The sequence below is a fragment of the Acomys russatus genome, chromosome 32 (assembly GCF_903995435.1).
Source record: "Acomys russatus chromosome 32, mAcoRus1.1, whole genome shotgun sequence".
Taxonomy (NCBI): Eukaryota; Metazoa; Chordata; class Mammalia; order Rodentia; family Muridae; genus Acomys; species Acomys russatus.
Window position 1 is genome coordinate 34,395,946 of NC_067168.1, and position 14,418 is coordinate 34,410,363.

The following is a 14,418-nucleotide window of genomic DNA, read 5'->3' on the forward strand; positions in this document are numbered from 1 at the left end:
CTCAGCTCGGACCTGAGTCTGGTCAGATCAAGTTGTGATGCTTCTGGGATTACAGAGGGTCCCCAGCTCAGTCTCCATGGGGCTGCTGCTGCCGCTGCTACAGGCCACTCTAGAGCTATTGCTTCTTTTGTGGCTGCCGGCAGCATCCACCAACCTGGACGGGCAGTGCCCACCAATACCCTTCGCCGCCTCCAGAGACTTTAATGTAGAGTATACGGTTCCGACCTTCTCCGCAGGGGGCCAGGTACAAGCCACAGCAGCCTACGAGGACAGTGAAGATGGGAGTGCGGTGTTTGTGGCTACACGTAATCGCCTGCACGTGCTTGGGCCTGACCTGCAGTATAGAGAGAGCCTGACCACTGGCCCTGTCGGGGACCCGGACTGCCAGACTTGTGCGAGCTGTGGTCCAGGCCATCATGGACCACCAAACGACACAGACACAGTAGTGCTGGTGATGGAGCCGGGTTTGCCAGCCCTGGTTAGCTGTGGCTCAACCCTACAGGGTCGTTGTTTCCTGCATGAGCTGGAGCCTCGGGGGAAAGCGCTGCACTTAGCTGCACCAGCCTGCCTCTTCTCAGCAAACAACAACCAGCCAGAGGCCTGCCCTGACTGTGTGGCTAGCCCCCTGGGCACTCGCGTGACTGTGGTGGAGCAGAACCATGCCTCCTACTTCTACGTGGCATCTTCACTGGACCCAGAGTTGGCCAAAAGCTTTAGCCCACACTCAGTATCCATCCGTCGCCTTAAGGCTGATGCTTCTGGATTCCAACCAAGCTTTCCTTCGCTGTCGGTGCTGCCCAAATATCTGGCTTCCTACCATATCAAATACATGCACAGCTTCCACTCAGGAAAATTTGTCTACTTTCTGACTGTGCAACCTATCAGTGTCACAAGCCCTCCCGGTGCCCTGCAAACGGTTCTGGCCCGGCTCAATGCTGTAGAGCCAGAGATGGGCGACTACCGGGAACTGGTCTTGGACTGTCATTTTGCACCAAAACGCCGCCGCCGCCGCCAAAGTGGAGTCCCAGAGAGCACACAGCCCTACCCAGTGCTTCAGGCAGCCCATTCTGCTCCGGTGGACGCCAAACTGGCTGTGGAGTTGAGCATCCCAGAGGGCCAGGAAGTGCTATTCGGGGTCTTTGTGGCCGTCAAGGACAGTAGCTCTGGCATGAGCCCCAATTCTGTTGTATGTGCCTTCCCCATTTACCAGCTGGACGCCCTCATTGAAGAGGGTGTAGAATCCTGTTGTAACTCTTCAGGTGACTCTTCCGTGTCAAGAGGCCTTGACTTCTTCCAGACACCCAGTTTTTGTCCTAATCCGGTGAGCAGAAAGAACGGGCCCTGACCTGTGAGTACCCTGTGGAGCTGAATCCAGGCCAGTGCCTTGCTTTCTCTGCAAGGGCCCAGGTGGGAGAAGGCAGGCAGAAAAACCCATCAGCACTAGACTGATGCCTGTAGCTGCCTCATTTTCCTGTCACCCTTCCTGCCATCTGATTTATTTTTTTATTTTTATTTTTGGTAGTTTCCTTGGCTGTGTGAGGGAGGGTTTACATCATAGTTAACCTCTACCAGCGCAGCTTCCAAATTCCAGGTCAAACGCGAGGCATCCCCCTCCAACCTGCCCACCACCCGTACCTTCAGGGACACAGAAAAATATACACAAAAGCAAAAACACGTGGGCAGATGCTTACAATCACAGATTCACGCAGCTGCTTGCCAACACAGTTTCAGTAGCCTATGAAGGCGTTTTTTTTTTTTGTTCTGCTTTCCATGGGGCTGCCAGAGAAGCCCCCCCCCCCAGCTCCCCACCCCATCAGGTTCTAGGGAGCCTTGGAGGTCAGGGGCTTGTTAGGAAGCATGCATGAGCTGTGACTTACTAACCCCTTCTCCACAGGAAATCTGGGATATAGTGGAAAGGCAGTTTTAGCTGGGCTCTGGGAGGTTCTGGGAAGCCTCACCCCAGTCTTGTGTAAGCATCATCCGATGAGCAGTTGAAAATGAGTAAAGGCGTAGGAGGGGCTAGTTGAAATTGGTCCAACCCTGGACTTTCTGTCACTATAGCTAAGGCACTGCCCTGGGGCAGGAGGTTTCACAGCCGGTGGGTGTATCATGTCAGGGAGGAAGAACAGAAGAAACAAACAGGAAACGGGATGTCTTTATAATGCTGCCTTGAGGGGCTAGGGGCTTAACTTCCTGGCAGGGAAAACAAAAATGAAAACTTACTCCCAGATGCTATTCAGACAGCCTCACCTAAGACTGTCGGGAAATTGCCATGGTGGGTGGTGGTGCTGGGTTGATGGGAGCATTGGATGACCTGGCTTACAGTCATACTCTTGGAGACTGGCCACCCAGTGCCTTTGGCTCTGCTATGACAATTTTCTTTTTGTTTGTTTATCTCACCCCCGACTCCTTTCGGCCATACTAGGAATTGCGGGTTGGACCTGGTCCCCTCCCCCACACCTGCTAATCAAATGCTTTACTACTGAGCTACAATATCTCCAGGCCCCTCCTCTCCCTTTATAATTTTAATTTTGAAACAGAGCCTCACTAAAGTTGCCCAGACTGGCCTCAAGGTCATTCTCTGAGCCCAATCAATTCTCCAGCTTGTACATCACCCACCCCCCACCCCCCCCCCCCCCCCCCCCCCACCCCCCCCCCCCCCCCCCCCCCCCCCCCCCCCGCTTCAGCCTCTGGAGTAGCTAGGGTGAGAGGGCTGTGCCACCAGGCCTGGCAGTGGCTATGCTACCTTTTTTTCTTCTTTTTTAATCTACTTTGGTGTTTTGCCTGCACGTATGTCTGTGTGAGGGTGCCATAACCCCTGGAACTGGAGTTACAGATAGCTGTGAGCTGTCATGTGGGTGCTGGGATTTGAACTCAGATCCTCTGGAAGAGCAGTCAGTGCTCTTAACCTCTGAGCCATCTCTCCAGCCCCATCTGTGATACTCCTGACTCATTTCCAGCTTCTGTTAATGCCCTGGAGGTGTAGAATTTACACCCTAGTGCTGGAGGAAGGATTCATTTTTCTTTCAGGACTTGGGGGGCCAAGCAGGGCCTCATATGTGCTAACCCTCTGTCACAGGCTATAGCTTCAGTCTCTTTTTGTTTGGCTGGTTTTGTTCTTTGAGACAGGATTTGTTCTATAGCCAAAGCTGGCCTTGAACACATTGTGTAGCTCAAGTTGGCCTTGAAGTCAAGCTTTTCCTACCTTCGTCTCTCAAACGCTGGCATCACAAGCACGCACCACCAAACAATTTCTTTGTTTATTACTAGAGATTGAACTTGGGGCCTTGAACATAGTAGGCAAAGTGTTCTACTGCTGAGTCCCATCTTTAGCCTCGGAGTGGGGTGTTTTTAGCCCCTCTCCCTCAGCCGAGTACATTTCGGTTGAGAAACGCTGGCAGTAAAAAACGTTTTGTCTGAACCTAGATGGGAAATGAGACTCTCTCCCAACTTAGTGATTAGTGAGTCACGACTGCCCTGTGCCAGGCACCAGGAGAACTAATCTTGGGCCCTGCCTACAGGCTCTAGGTATGGAGGCATGCCAGGTCTCTGCAGATACATAAGTCAGCGTTTGTCCGGTGCGTTTAAGTATGCCACCACTCTAGTACCAGCCACTGTGTACTCATAATGGTTGGTCTAAAGACTAGTGCCTGCCTACATGGGGTCAGGTGGGGGTGTGGAACATCTATGGGGCATGGGACACTTGAGGCAAGTGTTTTCAGGCCTAGGGACATTAGTCAACGGTAGGATCAAATCTAAGAGCCCAGGACTTAGAGGCAAGCAAACAGGAGTGTGGGTTTGCCCAGGTTTATGCCTCTTTCTAGCACCAGAGCCCCACCTGTGCCTGAGTCACCGGGAAAACACCTGGCAAGCTTCCGGCTAGGGCTAGGCTCCTTTCCTTCTCAAGTAGTGACAAAGCTCCAGTCCCCACCCAAGCAGAATATAGCCCCAGATCGGGTGGGGTGTCTAAACTCAACACTGCTTGCTCGTACCCCTCCCCCTCCCTGGTCCCGCTCATCACTGAGGTCCAGGAATGAGTTAAATCTGTGTGAATTGAAGGAGGTTCTGAACACCTAGGGCTCTCCCCTGGCCCTTCCTGATCCTCTAACCCAGCCCCAGCTCCCAGGACCTCTCACAATCCTGTCCTGAGGATTTATAGCCCCTAACACCTCCCGGCCAAGAGCAGGGGAGAGGTTTATGTCTCCCAACTTAATGAAGCTTAATCTGGCATTCAGGTCATAGGGCCTTGTTTGGTTTGTTTTTGTTTTTGTTTTTATTGGTTTTGGGTTTTTTGAGACAGGGTTTCTCTGTGTAGCCTTGGCTGTCCTGGACTTACTTTGTAGACCAGGCTGGCCTCGAAGTCACAGAGATCCGCCTGTCTCTGCCTTCCTGAGTGCTGGGATTACAGGCGTGCGCCACCAAGCCCAGCTTTTATTTTTGTACCTGAAGGAGATGTAAGTAACTGGAGAACCTATGGAGTCTCGGGGAAAGGAACCATTGCCAACCTTGAGAAGCCACTGAAACTCAAATTTCAGTACCCTATACAAATAAGAAAGCCAAGGCCCAGAAGGGACACTTGCTAAGATGCTCTTACAGGGCAGAGTGGAGCCAGCAGGGGGCGATAGAGTACTCTGCATCCTGAGGGCCTATGGGGCCTTGCATAAATGAATGGGGTCTGGACATAGGGTAAGGCAGGGAGTAGGGGTCTGGCTTTCTAGACTGGGCCTCCTTTCTTATTTACCCTTGCTAACTCCAAGAGCCTATAGTGTGGTGGCAATAGACACGGGGCAGGCTCTGGCCTCTAGGCAAGCAAGGCGAGCCTCTAGAGTCAGTGCACAGGCCTGAACCCTGACTCTTTCTCTTCCTGGACTTGCCCCAGCCTGGTGTGGAGGCCTCCAGCCCCAGCTTCCGATGCCACTACTTCCCTTTGCGAGTCAGCGGCAGGTTGTCACGCGTGGACCTGTTCAATGGCCTGTTAGGATCAGTGAAGGTCACTGCGCTGCACGTGACACGCCTTGGCAATGTTACAGTGGCCCACATGGGCACTGCTGACGGGCGTATCCTGCAGGTAGGTCCTTTACCCCACAATCACCTGGTCCTGCATTCCTGTCCCCGCTGCCCCTGCTGTTTTTTCTCATAGCTGACCTGTCACAGGTGGAGATAGCCAGGTCACTCAACTATTTGCTGTATGTGTCCAACTTCTCCCTGGGCAGCAGCGGACAGCCTATTCAGAGGGATGTCAGCCGCCTTGGGAATGACCTACTCTTTGCCTCTGGGGACCAGGTGAGGTGTGCAGGGTGAAAACTTCCGGTTCAGGGTGGTGGGAGCCCCAAGAGACATTAATATGCAGACCTTACCTCTCTACAAAGGGAGCAGAAAGGCCAATGGGGCCCAGTTCCCACCTTTAGCAATCCCTGGGCCACCTATTTGTCACCCCCAAGGTCTTCAAGGTTCCTATCCAGGGCCCTGGCTGCCGTCATTTTCTCACCTGTTGGCGTTGCCTGAGAGCACAGCGTTTCATGGGATGTGGCTGGTGTGGGGACAGGTGTGGCCGGCAGAAGGAGTGTCCAGGTTCCTGGCAACAGGACCACTGTCCACCTGAGATCACTGAGGTACAGTTTCCCCAGCTGGGCCCAGGTAACAGTGGGACAAGCAGGGCCAGGGTAGAGGGTCAGGCTACACAGAGAAATTTTGTCTCAAAAAAAAAAACAAAAATAGCTGGGTGTGGTGGCACACACCTTTAATCCCAGCACTGGGGAGGCAGGAGCAGGTGGATCGCTATGAGTTCGAAGCAAGCCTGGTCTACAAAGCAAATCCAGGACAGCCAAGGCTACACAGAGAAATCTTGTCAAAACAAAGACAAGATAAAAACAAAACAAAGCAAAAAAAAAGAAAAATCCTGACCACGATCTTCCTCAGGCCCAAAATGCCTATAATGAGGGTCAGAGCGGGTACCACATGGAAAACTTGGGAGGTAGGAAAAAGTCTGATGAGGACCAGCAAGTGACCCAGAGTGGCTGGGATGTGAGAGAGGCAAGGGGCGAGGCAGGGGACTCTTGGGGAAGCAGATAAGGCTGAACCATCCTAACCCCACACAAAAACTTGGGCTGTTCTTTCCACTTCAGTTCTATCCTCACAGTGGACCTCTGAGGGGCAGTATGAGGCTTACCTTGTGTGGCTCCAACTTCTACACACGACCTGGTGGTGTAGTATCTGAGAGAACACACCAGATCACCGTGGGCCAAAGTCCCTGCCAACTGCTGCCTAAGGACTCTTCAAGCCACAGGTATAGCGTGGTCCCTGCCTTCCCTGTCCATGATGCAGGTGACCAAGCAGCCCCTCCTTTGTAAGATCCTGTTCTGTGAGGGAATGGGACAAGCTATATTGGCTCTGGCTTCTTGTGTCTGCGATATCTCTGTCCCTTTTTGAACCGGCATGAGCCCTACTTGTTTGTAAGGGTGGAGATGCCACTCTGAGGGTCAGAGAAGCTGGGTGACTTATGGCAGGCACACAGCCAGCCCTGTGTGATTCCTGACTGACCTCGAGGTGCCCTTCCGGCTGTCCCCAGGCCAGGGCTCCACAAGGAATTTATAGAGGAACTTAAATGTGAGCTGGAGCCCCTGGCCACCCAAGCAGCAGGGACTACAAATGTCAGCCTCCTCATCACTAACATGGCAGCCGGCAAGCACTTTCGAGTGGAAGGCATCTCTGTGCGGGAAGGCTTCTCTTTCATGGTAAGGCCACATTGCTCTTGGTCAGTGGGTGACTCAAGAGAGACGGACTTGGAATGAATAGTTTGTTCCAGCAGAGCCATGCCCGTATCCTTTTAGGAGCCAGTGCTGACTTCAATAAAACCTGACTTTGGCCCACGGGCTGGGGGCACTTATCTCACCCTTGAAGGCCAGAACCTGTCTGTAGGCACCAGCCGAGCTGTGCTGGTCAACGGAACTCAGTGCCAGCTAGAACAGTAAGTGGTATCAGGTAAACTGTGGGAGGCCACAGGACCCTACCCTTGTGAGGCTCCAACTGGTATCTGCATCCTGAGTTGGCCTGATATTCAAGGGAACCAATGAGGTTCCTCCTGGCTGTTGCTTAAGGTCACCTCAAGTCTCAGGTACAACGTAGTCCCTGCCTTCCCTATCCCTGATGGGGATGACCAAACAGCGTCTTCCTTGTGAGACCCTTTCCTCTGTTCCCACCCAGGGAGCCTCGCCAGGTGGGTATCTAGTTACTGCCAGTGTGGAGAGAAGAGAGTCGGTCACGTGGTCAATGTAGGGCTCAGTTTCGAGAACGATCTGCTTGTCCCCTCCAACCCAGAGACAAGAGAACCCACCACAGAGGCCACTGTCTCCAGCCAGGGGTACAGGCCTCCCCTGCCTTCTTGAAGGTCTTCCTGGCAGCATCCATCTCCAGACCCATGGAGTGTAGATGGGCGGGAAAAGACAATAAAGGAAGTAGATGGGGTTAGTGAGCCCTGGAGGAGGTAAGCCTGCTCATCGTAAGAAGGTGTCCCTTTGCCCAATCCCTCCTTCCTACAGGGTCAGTGAGGAACAGATTTTATGTGTCACACCTCCTGGAGCTGGCACAGCCAGGGTTCCTATTCACCTGCAGATAGGGGGTGCTGAGGTGCCAGGCTCCTGGACCTTTCATTACAAGGAAGACCCCATTGTGTTGGACATCACTCCCAAGTGTGGCTACAGGTAAATGCCGCCTCCTTGACTGCTTTGGCCTCCAGGAAAGGAAAGGGCCAGCTCCCCGAGTCCTCTAAACTACCTCCCTACCGTTCTCCACAGTGGCTCCCATGTCATGATCCATGGCCAACATCTGACTTCAATATGGCACCTTGCACTATTATTCCATGATGGACAAAGGACAGTGGAGAACAGGGTGAGTAAAGTAGGTGGTGGCCAGCAGGGAGGAAGGCTGGGCCAGTCCTCTGATGTCCAACAGTGGGCTGAAGAGCCTGGAGCAGTCAGGGGTCGGCCATTTGCCTGACTTCTGTCATGTGGGTCTCAGCAGTGCGCAGAGCAGTCTCTGGAACAGCAGCGTCAGTGCCGCCTGCCTGAATATGTGGTCCGAAATCCTCAGGGATGGGCAACAGGGAACCTGAGCATCTTGGGGGATGGAGCAGCTATCTTCACACTGCCTGGTTTTCGCTTCCTGCCCCCTCCCAGTCCACCCAGAACTGGCCCAGCCCGGCTGAATCCCGAAGAGCATTCAGTTAAGGTTGAGGTAGGTATGAAGGGTAGAGGAAGGACAGCGGAAGACTGAGAGTCAGAGTCCAGCCTCTGGCTGATCCTTAGGACTGTTTCCGCAGTATATTGGGCTGGGCGCTGTGGCAGACTGCGTGACTATGAACGTGACAGTGGGTCATGAGATCTGCCAACACGAGCTCCGCGGGGATGTGGTGATCTGTCCCCTGCCTCCCTCCCTGCAACTCGGCAAGGAAGGTGCCCCACTGCAGGTAGGTGACACAGCTGGCCCTCTGAGGAAACCATGAGCTCTGAGGGTCTGCTGTCTAGGCTTAAATTGCCATCTGCTTTCAGGTCTGTGTAGATGGTGGGTGCCATACCCTGGGCCAAGTGGTTCAGTCAAGCCCAGGCAGGGCCTCACAGAGTACACTCCTTATCGCTCTGTTGGCCTTGATCCTGCTCGTGGCTGCACTGGCCATCGCGTTGGTCTTCAACTCCCGGAGACGGAAAAAACAGCTAGGTGAGCACCTTCCGTCCATCTAGATCAGCCTAACAGTGTCATCTCCAATCCCCAGACCGTGGGGCTCTCCCATAAGTCTTCAGTGGGACTCAGTTCACAGGAGCTTGGAGAGGCTCACCACCATGTCTTTCCACAGTCCTGGCTCCTAACCTGGATGACCTGGCATCACTGGATCGGTCTCCCAGAGCCATGTCTCTGTCTATATTCCGTTCTGACTCTGACTACAGAAGTGGCCTTGGTGAGATGGTGGGAGGCACTAGAAGCCAGGGCTTGCCTATCCCCACAAGCCTTCACTCCCTCTCCCCACCAACACTCTGTGACATCGATGATACAGCTTCCAGCTCTCTGAGCCATGAAGAATCTTCAGATGGTAGGGATGGGACAAATGTCCCGCTGCTACGGACAGAGTCTATCCGGCTCAAGGATCTGGACAGGACGCTCCTGGCTGAGGTCAAGGATGTACTGATTGCCCATGAGCGAGTAGTCATCCATAGTGACCAAGTCATTGGTAAAGGTATGGGGCTAGATTGGGGCAGTGGGGGGGGGGGGGGGCGGGCACGCACGGAGGAGGAGTCTTGACACTGACATGGGCTCAAGACAGTTGGAGTAAATGCTGCACTGGCCTACTCACTGTGTGGCCTTGAGGCTGTTCTGAGCCTCTGTGTAGGCATCTTTGGAGCGAGGTCTTAGAGAATTTTCTTTTCAGTGGCTTCTGGTGTGGATAAGTGGGCATGGAAGGGCTGTAAATGGCATCACCATTGTGTGGCCACTGCTTGCTTTTAGCATCACACTGGCCAATTTGGGGCTCTGAGGTTGCTAGTTACGGAGGACATGCTGTGAATCTGGGCACCGGCTCACCATCTCGCTCTTTCTAGGCCACTTTGGTGTCGTCTACCATGGAGAATATACAGACGAGGCACAGAATCAAATCCACTGTGCCGTCAAGTCGCTGAGCCGTAAGCAAGGCAAACACTGGGCTGGACGGGGAGAAGAAGGGTGACCTCAGGCTGAGATGTCCTTTGTTCCTGCTGTGCTGCCACTTTATTAAGTGAACCTAGAGAGCGAGTGCCCCACCCCAACCCCATCCCCATCTCCGCTTGACCCTTGTAAAGGGCCTTCGTGCCCTTGGCCTGACCTATGCTTCTCTCTTTAGGCATCACAGAGGTCCAGGAGGTGGAGGCTTTCCTGCGGGAGGGGCTGCTCATGCGTGGCCTCCATCACCGGAACATTCTGGCTCTCATTGGCATTGTGCTGCCCTTGGAGGGGCTTCCCCTGGTGCTGCTCCCCTACATGCGCCACGGAGACCTGCTTCATTTCATCCGCTCCCCTCAGAGGGTCTGTGCTCAGTGTCCAGGGTGGGAGGTGTCCACCGGCACCCACTTCTACCAATACTCACCAGCCTCCTTGTGCCCCTCAGAACCCCACCGTAAAGGACCTCATCAGCTTCGGCCTGCAGGTAGCCTGTGGCATGGAGTACCTGGCAGAGCAGAAGTTTGTGCACAGAGACCTGGCTGCTAGGAACTGCATGTGAGTGGCTTGAGTTAAGTGGGGGTCAAACAAAGGGACAGGTCATATTATGCAGCTGCTAGAGGCCACCTTAGGAGAGGACCCAGTCCAGCCTTTGCTCTGCAGTCTTAGGCACTTTGGTTAGGGCTAGACACTGTGGTTCTTAAGGCCTTTGAAGGGCTTGGAAGAGGTGGGCACAAGACCTGGTAGGAGCCAGTTCTTAAGCAAGTGCTCTGCCGCCCAGCTACAGCCCCAGCTGGGCACCAGTTCATGCAATTGCCTCCTCTCAGGCTGGACGAGTCATTCACAGTCAAGGTGGCTGACTTTGGTCTGGCACGCGACATCCTAGACAAGGAATACTACAGTGTTCAACAGCAACGCCATGCTCGCCTGCCTGTCAAATGGATGGCCCTGGAGAGCCTTCAGACCTACAGGTTCACCACCAAGTCTGATGTGGTAAGCTACCCTCTCCTTGAGGTCCACTTGACCTCCATGCCTTTAGAGGGTTTCATTTTGTTTTGTTTTGTTTTGGGCCTTGCTTCTGTATGATCTGAGCCCAGAGACTCCCAAGGTCAGACAACTCCCACACCTCATTGTCTTAGGCAAATATGAAATGGAATCTGGTACCTGGGACAAAAGGAGCTTGTGAATTCCTCAGCTCTACATGAACAGTCCGGGGCTTGCAACTCTGAAGTCATATGTTGGGGTTAATTTACCAGTATGGCCTAATAATGTTTATTATTAGGCCTATACTTATTACTACTACAATATTTTCTAACCTGCTAGCAATCAATCAAGACACAGACACCTGTTATATTTTAAAATAGCCTTAGTTAACCCGGGTCAGGGCAGATATCAATGCCCTAAACTACTTCCCATGGTGGGGCAGGTATGGGATACTTGCCCCAATCCCATGCCATCTGCTTCTAATAATTTCTATCAAGCTACCTCCTATCCATAATCCCAAATACTTGCTAATTATCATTATCTGGGCCAAGTCTCCATCCACGCCGGCCATGTGCTTCTTTTCCACCTAACCTTCTCCACTCCCCTCTCTCTCCTCCCAAGATTCCCTGTCTACTCCACCCCCCACCCCCACCCCAAGCCCTGGAACCTTGGCCACGCCTACCCCATTTGCCCTGCCCAGGTGTGATGGCCTTTTATTGGTTAAACAGATTAGGCTCTTAGGCAAGGTACAGGTGGGTCACAGAGACAGCAAACAGTAATTAGCATCAAGATCCATCAGACCAACCTCCAACAGTTGTGGGAGATAGAGGGGAAAAGCTTGTACGGTATTGGGGAGTGACCTCTGGGCAGAGTTGGGGTCCCACTTTTCCAATGAAGGACTCTGAGAGGTAGACGACCTGGGGTACTCACCTGCCCAAAACTTGGCATGACAGTTGAATCAGTCTCCTCACTTTTCTCCAACAGTGGTCATTTGGTGTGCTTCTGTGGGAACTGCTAACACGGGGTGCCCCACCATACCCCCATATCAACCCTTTTGACCTCACTCACTTCCTGGCTCAGGGCCGACGCCTGCCTCAGCCTGAGTACTGTCCCAATTCACTGTGAGTATGGAACAGGGAGTGAGAGGGGGGCAGGGCTGGGCTCCAGAGGTGAGGAGGGGACTGCAGATCAAGCTCCTGCCTGGCTTTTTAAATCTGACCTTTTGGTCAGCCAGGAAAGGGAGCCTCTCTGGGACTCAGTTTACTTATCTGTGTGCCAGTCCCACCCTCATGCAAGGAAGGACTCTGAGAGGACCTTGCAGTTGTTGCCATGGTAACAACAGCATTCCAACTTAGAGTCTGGGTTGAGGCCAGTGGTTCGGTTTCCCAAATCTCTTTCCCCACCCAACTCCTGCATAGGGAGAGGGGTTGTTTTCCATCTCTGCCATTCATTTAACCTCACGGAAAGGTTCAGTTAGCTCCCACACCAGCCACGCTCTGCTCCAAGTCTCTCCATTGGGGCTTTTTCACTACATGTAGTTCAGATTCTTCATTCCCTAGGGATGGCGGCAGCTGTGTCATCAGTGCCCGTGGGGTAGGTTTGGCTCGCTAATCAGCAGGCATACTTCAGCTGTGCCCAGGTCTGCACGCTTAGAACAGGGAGAACCAGGTCACAGGTAGGGCTGCTGCTGACTCCTGTCCTGGGCTGGGCTCCAGAAAGGGGACGTGAGTAGCTCTTTCTTACAGCCCTCCCCATCTCGGCCCCAACCTTTCTCTAATGCATACACTCTGAAATAAGGGAACTAACTTCACTGCCTGCCAACATCTAAGACAGGCTCCTTGAACACATTAGGGTAGGGATTTCTATGTATATGTGTGTGTGTTTGGGGAGCGGCTACAGTGGTAAGTGTAGGGGAGACAAACAGGGCCTGTCAGAGGGAGAGGGTGGGTGTGATGCAAACAGGCGAGGGATGGGGCTCACTTTACAGGAGTAGTGGAGCTGGGCTGGCCCTTCTGGAGCTTTCTCAAATTGAGACCAAGCGGTCAGGTCTCTCGTACCAGGCATTATCAGCCACTGGTCACAGGCTGTCCCCAGTGAGCAGATGTGAGATTCCCTTCTGCCTGGAGAAGGCTTAAGCTAAGAACCTTTAACAGGTAACGCTGTCAGCTGCTGAGAAAATAAAGGGGCTCCAAGTGGCACACTGCAGAGTGCACTCATCGGGGGTGGGGGGCCTGGGGGGGGCGGAGTCCCTTTCCTTGCTGGCTCCGCTTTGCTCAGCTGTACAGTGGGTATTCTAGCAACGCTCGACTCAGAGAGTCTGAGACATGTATAAGACCCGTGTATAGAGCGCTGAGATGACAATGTAAGGCAGGACAAGGCATGCTCTAGGATCCAGCAAGCCGAACTACAGAACCACGGGCCGCTGGGGTGCCCACTGGGCCGCTGGGGTGCCCACTGGGCTGCTGGGGTGTCCCATATTTCCTCATTTAGCTTCTTTCCAGGACTTTTTTTGCTGCTTTTTTTTTTTTTTTAAAGACTGGGTCTCTGTAGCCCAGGCTAGCCTTGGATGCAGGCTAATCTTTCTTCTTTTGCCTTCCAAGAGATTAAAGGCGTGTTTCACTGCGGTTCGCATGTGTTAGCTGGTTCGTCTTTCTGGGACAGGATATCACTATTTGGCTCTGGCTATCCCAGAACTCACTATTTCAGACCAGGCTAGCCTCAAACCCTTTATGTAGCTAGAGCTGATCTGATCTGGAACTCCTGATCTTCCTCCCTCTACCTCCCAGGTGCTAGAATTGAAGGTGTCACCAATGCTCAGCTCTCTATGCAGGGTTTACTCTTAGTTATGCCATCCTATCTGGAAAAGGTGTGTGACGATCCTATTAGCTTGTGAGCCTATTAGCCGTGTGCTGAGGATTTCATACACTGTCTTTTTACCCTGTGAACCTGACACTGTCATTAGAAGAGGCCATGTATATGTGGAAAAGTTCAGGAACACACAGATCACACAGATAAGGCCTGGGCAGTCACTGAAAACTCTTCACTGCTGAGGCAGCTGGACCTCTCGGTGACTAGCAGAATAAGGGCGGTCCTGATGGGGCTCTAGGCCCTGTTTTGTCCAACAGGGACCAAGCTGCCCAGAACCCCTGGGTAGGAGTCCACCCTGTACCTGACATCCCTCATTTTACAGGTACCAGGTGATGCTGCGATGCTGGGAGGCTGAACCAGCAGCACGACCCACCTTCAGAGGCCTAGTGATGGAAGTAGAGCAGGTAGCGGCATCACTGCTCGGGGACCACTATGTGCAGCTGTCCACAGCTTATGTGAACCTAGGCCCCAGTGCTGTGGACGATGTGAATATGCTTCCAGAACAGTCACAGGCCTCACCTCATCGTCACAGAGCCACATCCAGGCCCCGGCCTCTTTCAGAGCCACCTCTGCCCACTTGACCGAAGCCCTAACTAGGCCACAGGGACTAGACCTGTCAAGTGGCCTTGAACTAACCTCAAGCAAGCTGCCTCTGGGCTATGACAAACTGAAGGGCATTGGACCTCTCCACCTTTTAACTTTTTGGGGCTACTAGAGGTGGGGAACAAGGGCCCATTTAAACCCCTCACTCCAGCATGAGCCAGTGTATTTTTTTTTTTTGTAGCATGTATTTATGGAATATTTGTTTTGTACCTGTCTGCTGAGCACAGAGGACTCGGCAATGACCATAGAGACACCACAGTGTAAACCACTAAAAAAATAAAT

The 14,418-nt window shown here is 53.1% G+C and overlaps 1 protein-coding gene across 1 annotated transcript; it reads left to right on the top strand.

Moving 5' to 3' along the window:
- Nucleotides 1-14,418, top strand: Mst1r (macrophage stimulating 1 receptor). Its single transcript, XM_051140324.1, has 19 exons — nt 1-1,321; nt 4,880-5,068; nt 5,155-5,283; nt 5,442-5,612; nt 6,126-6,286; nt 6,569-6,734; nt 6,831-6,967; nt 7,539-7,700; nt 7,794-7,887; nt 8,020-8,232; nt 8,318-8,464; nt 8,547-8,712; nt 8,849-9,226; nt 9,588-9,668; nt 9,866-10,047; nt 10,130-10,239; nt 10,509-10,674; nt 11,650-11,786; nt 13,856-14,418. The coding sequence occupies exons 1-19, from the start codon at nt 38-40 to the stop codon at nt 14,112-14,114; spliced, it is 4,332 nt and encodes a 1,443-aa protein (XP_050996281.1). The 5' UTR covers nt 1-37; the 3' UTR covers nt 14,115-14,418.

Excerpts from the sequence above, each read along its gene's own strand:
- Mst1r (XM_051140324.1), top strand. The coding sequence starts at position 38 with ATGCTTCTGGGATTACAGAGGGTCCCCAGCTCAGTCTCCATGGGGCTG. Across the intron at positions 8,233-8,317 it reads AGCATTCAGTTAAGGTTGAG|TATATTGGGCTGGGCGCTGT; the intron begins GTAGGTATGAAG and ends CTGTTTCCGCAG. Across the intron at positions 10,675-11,649 it reads TCACCACCAAGTCTGATGTG|TGGTCATTTGGTGTGCTTCT; the intron begins GTAAGCTACCCT and ends TTTCTCCAACAG.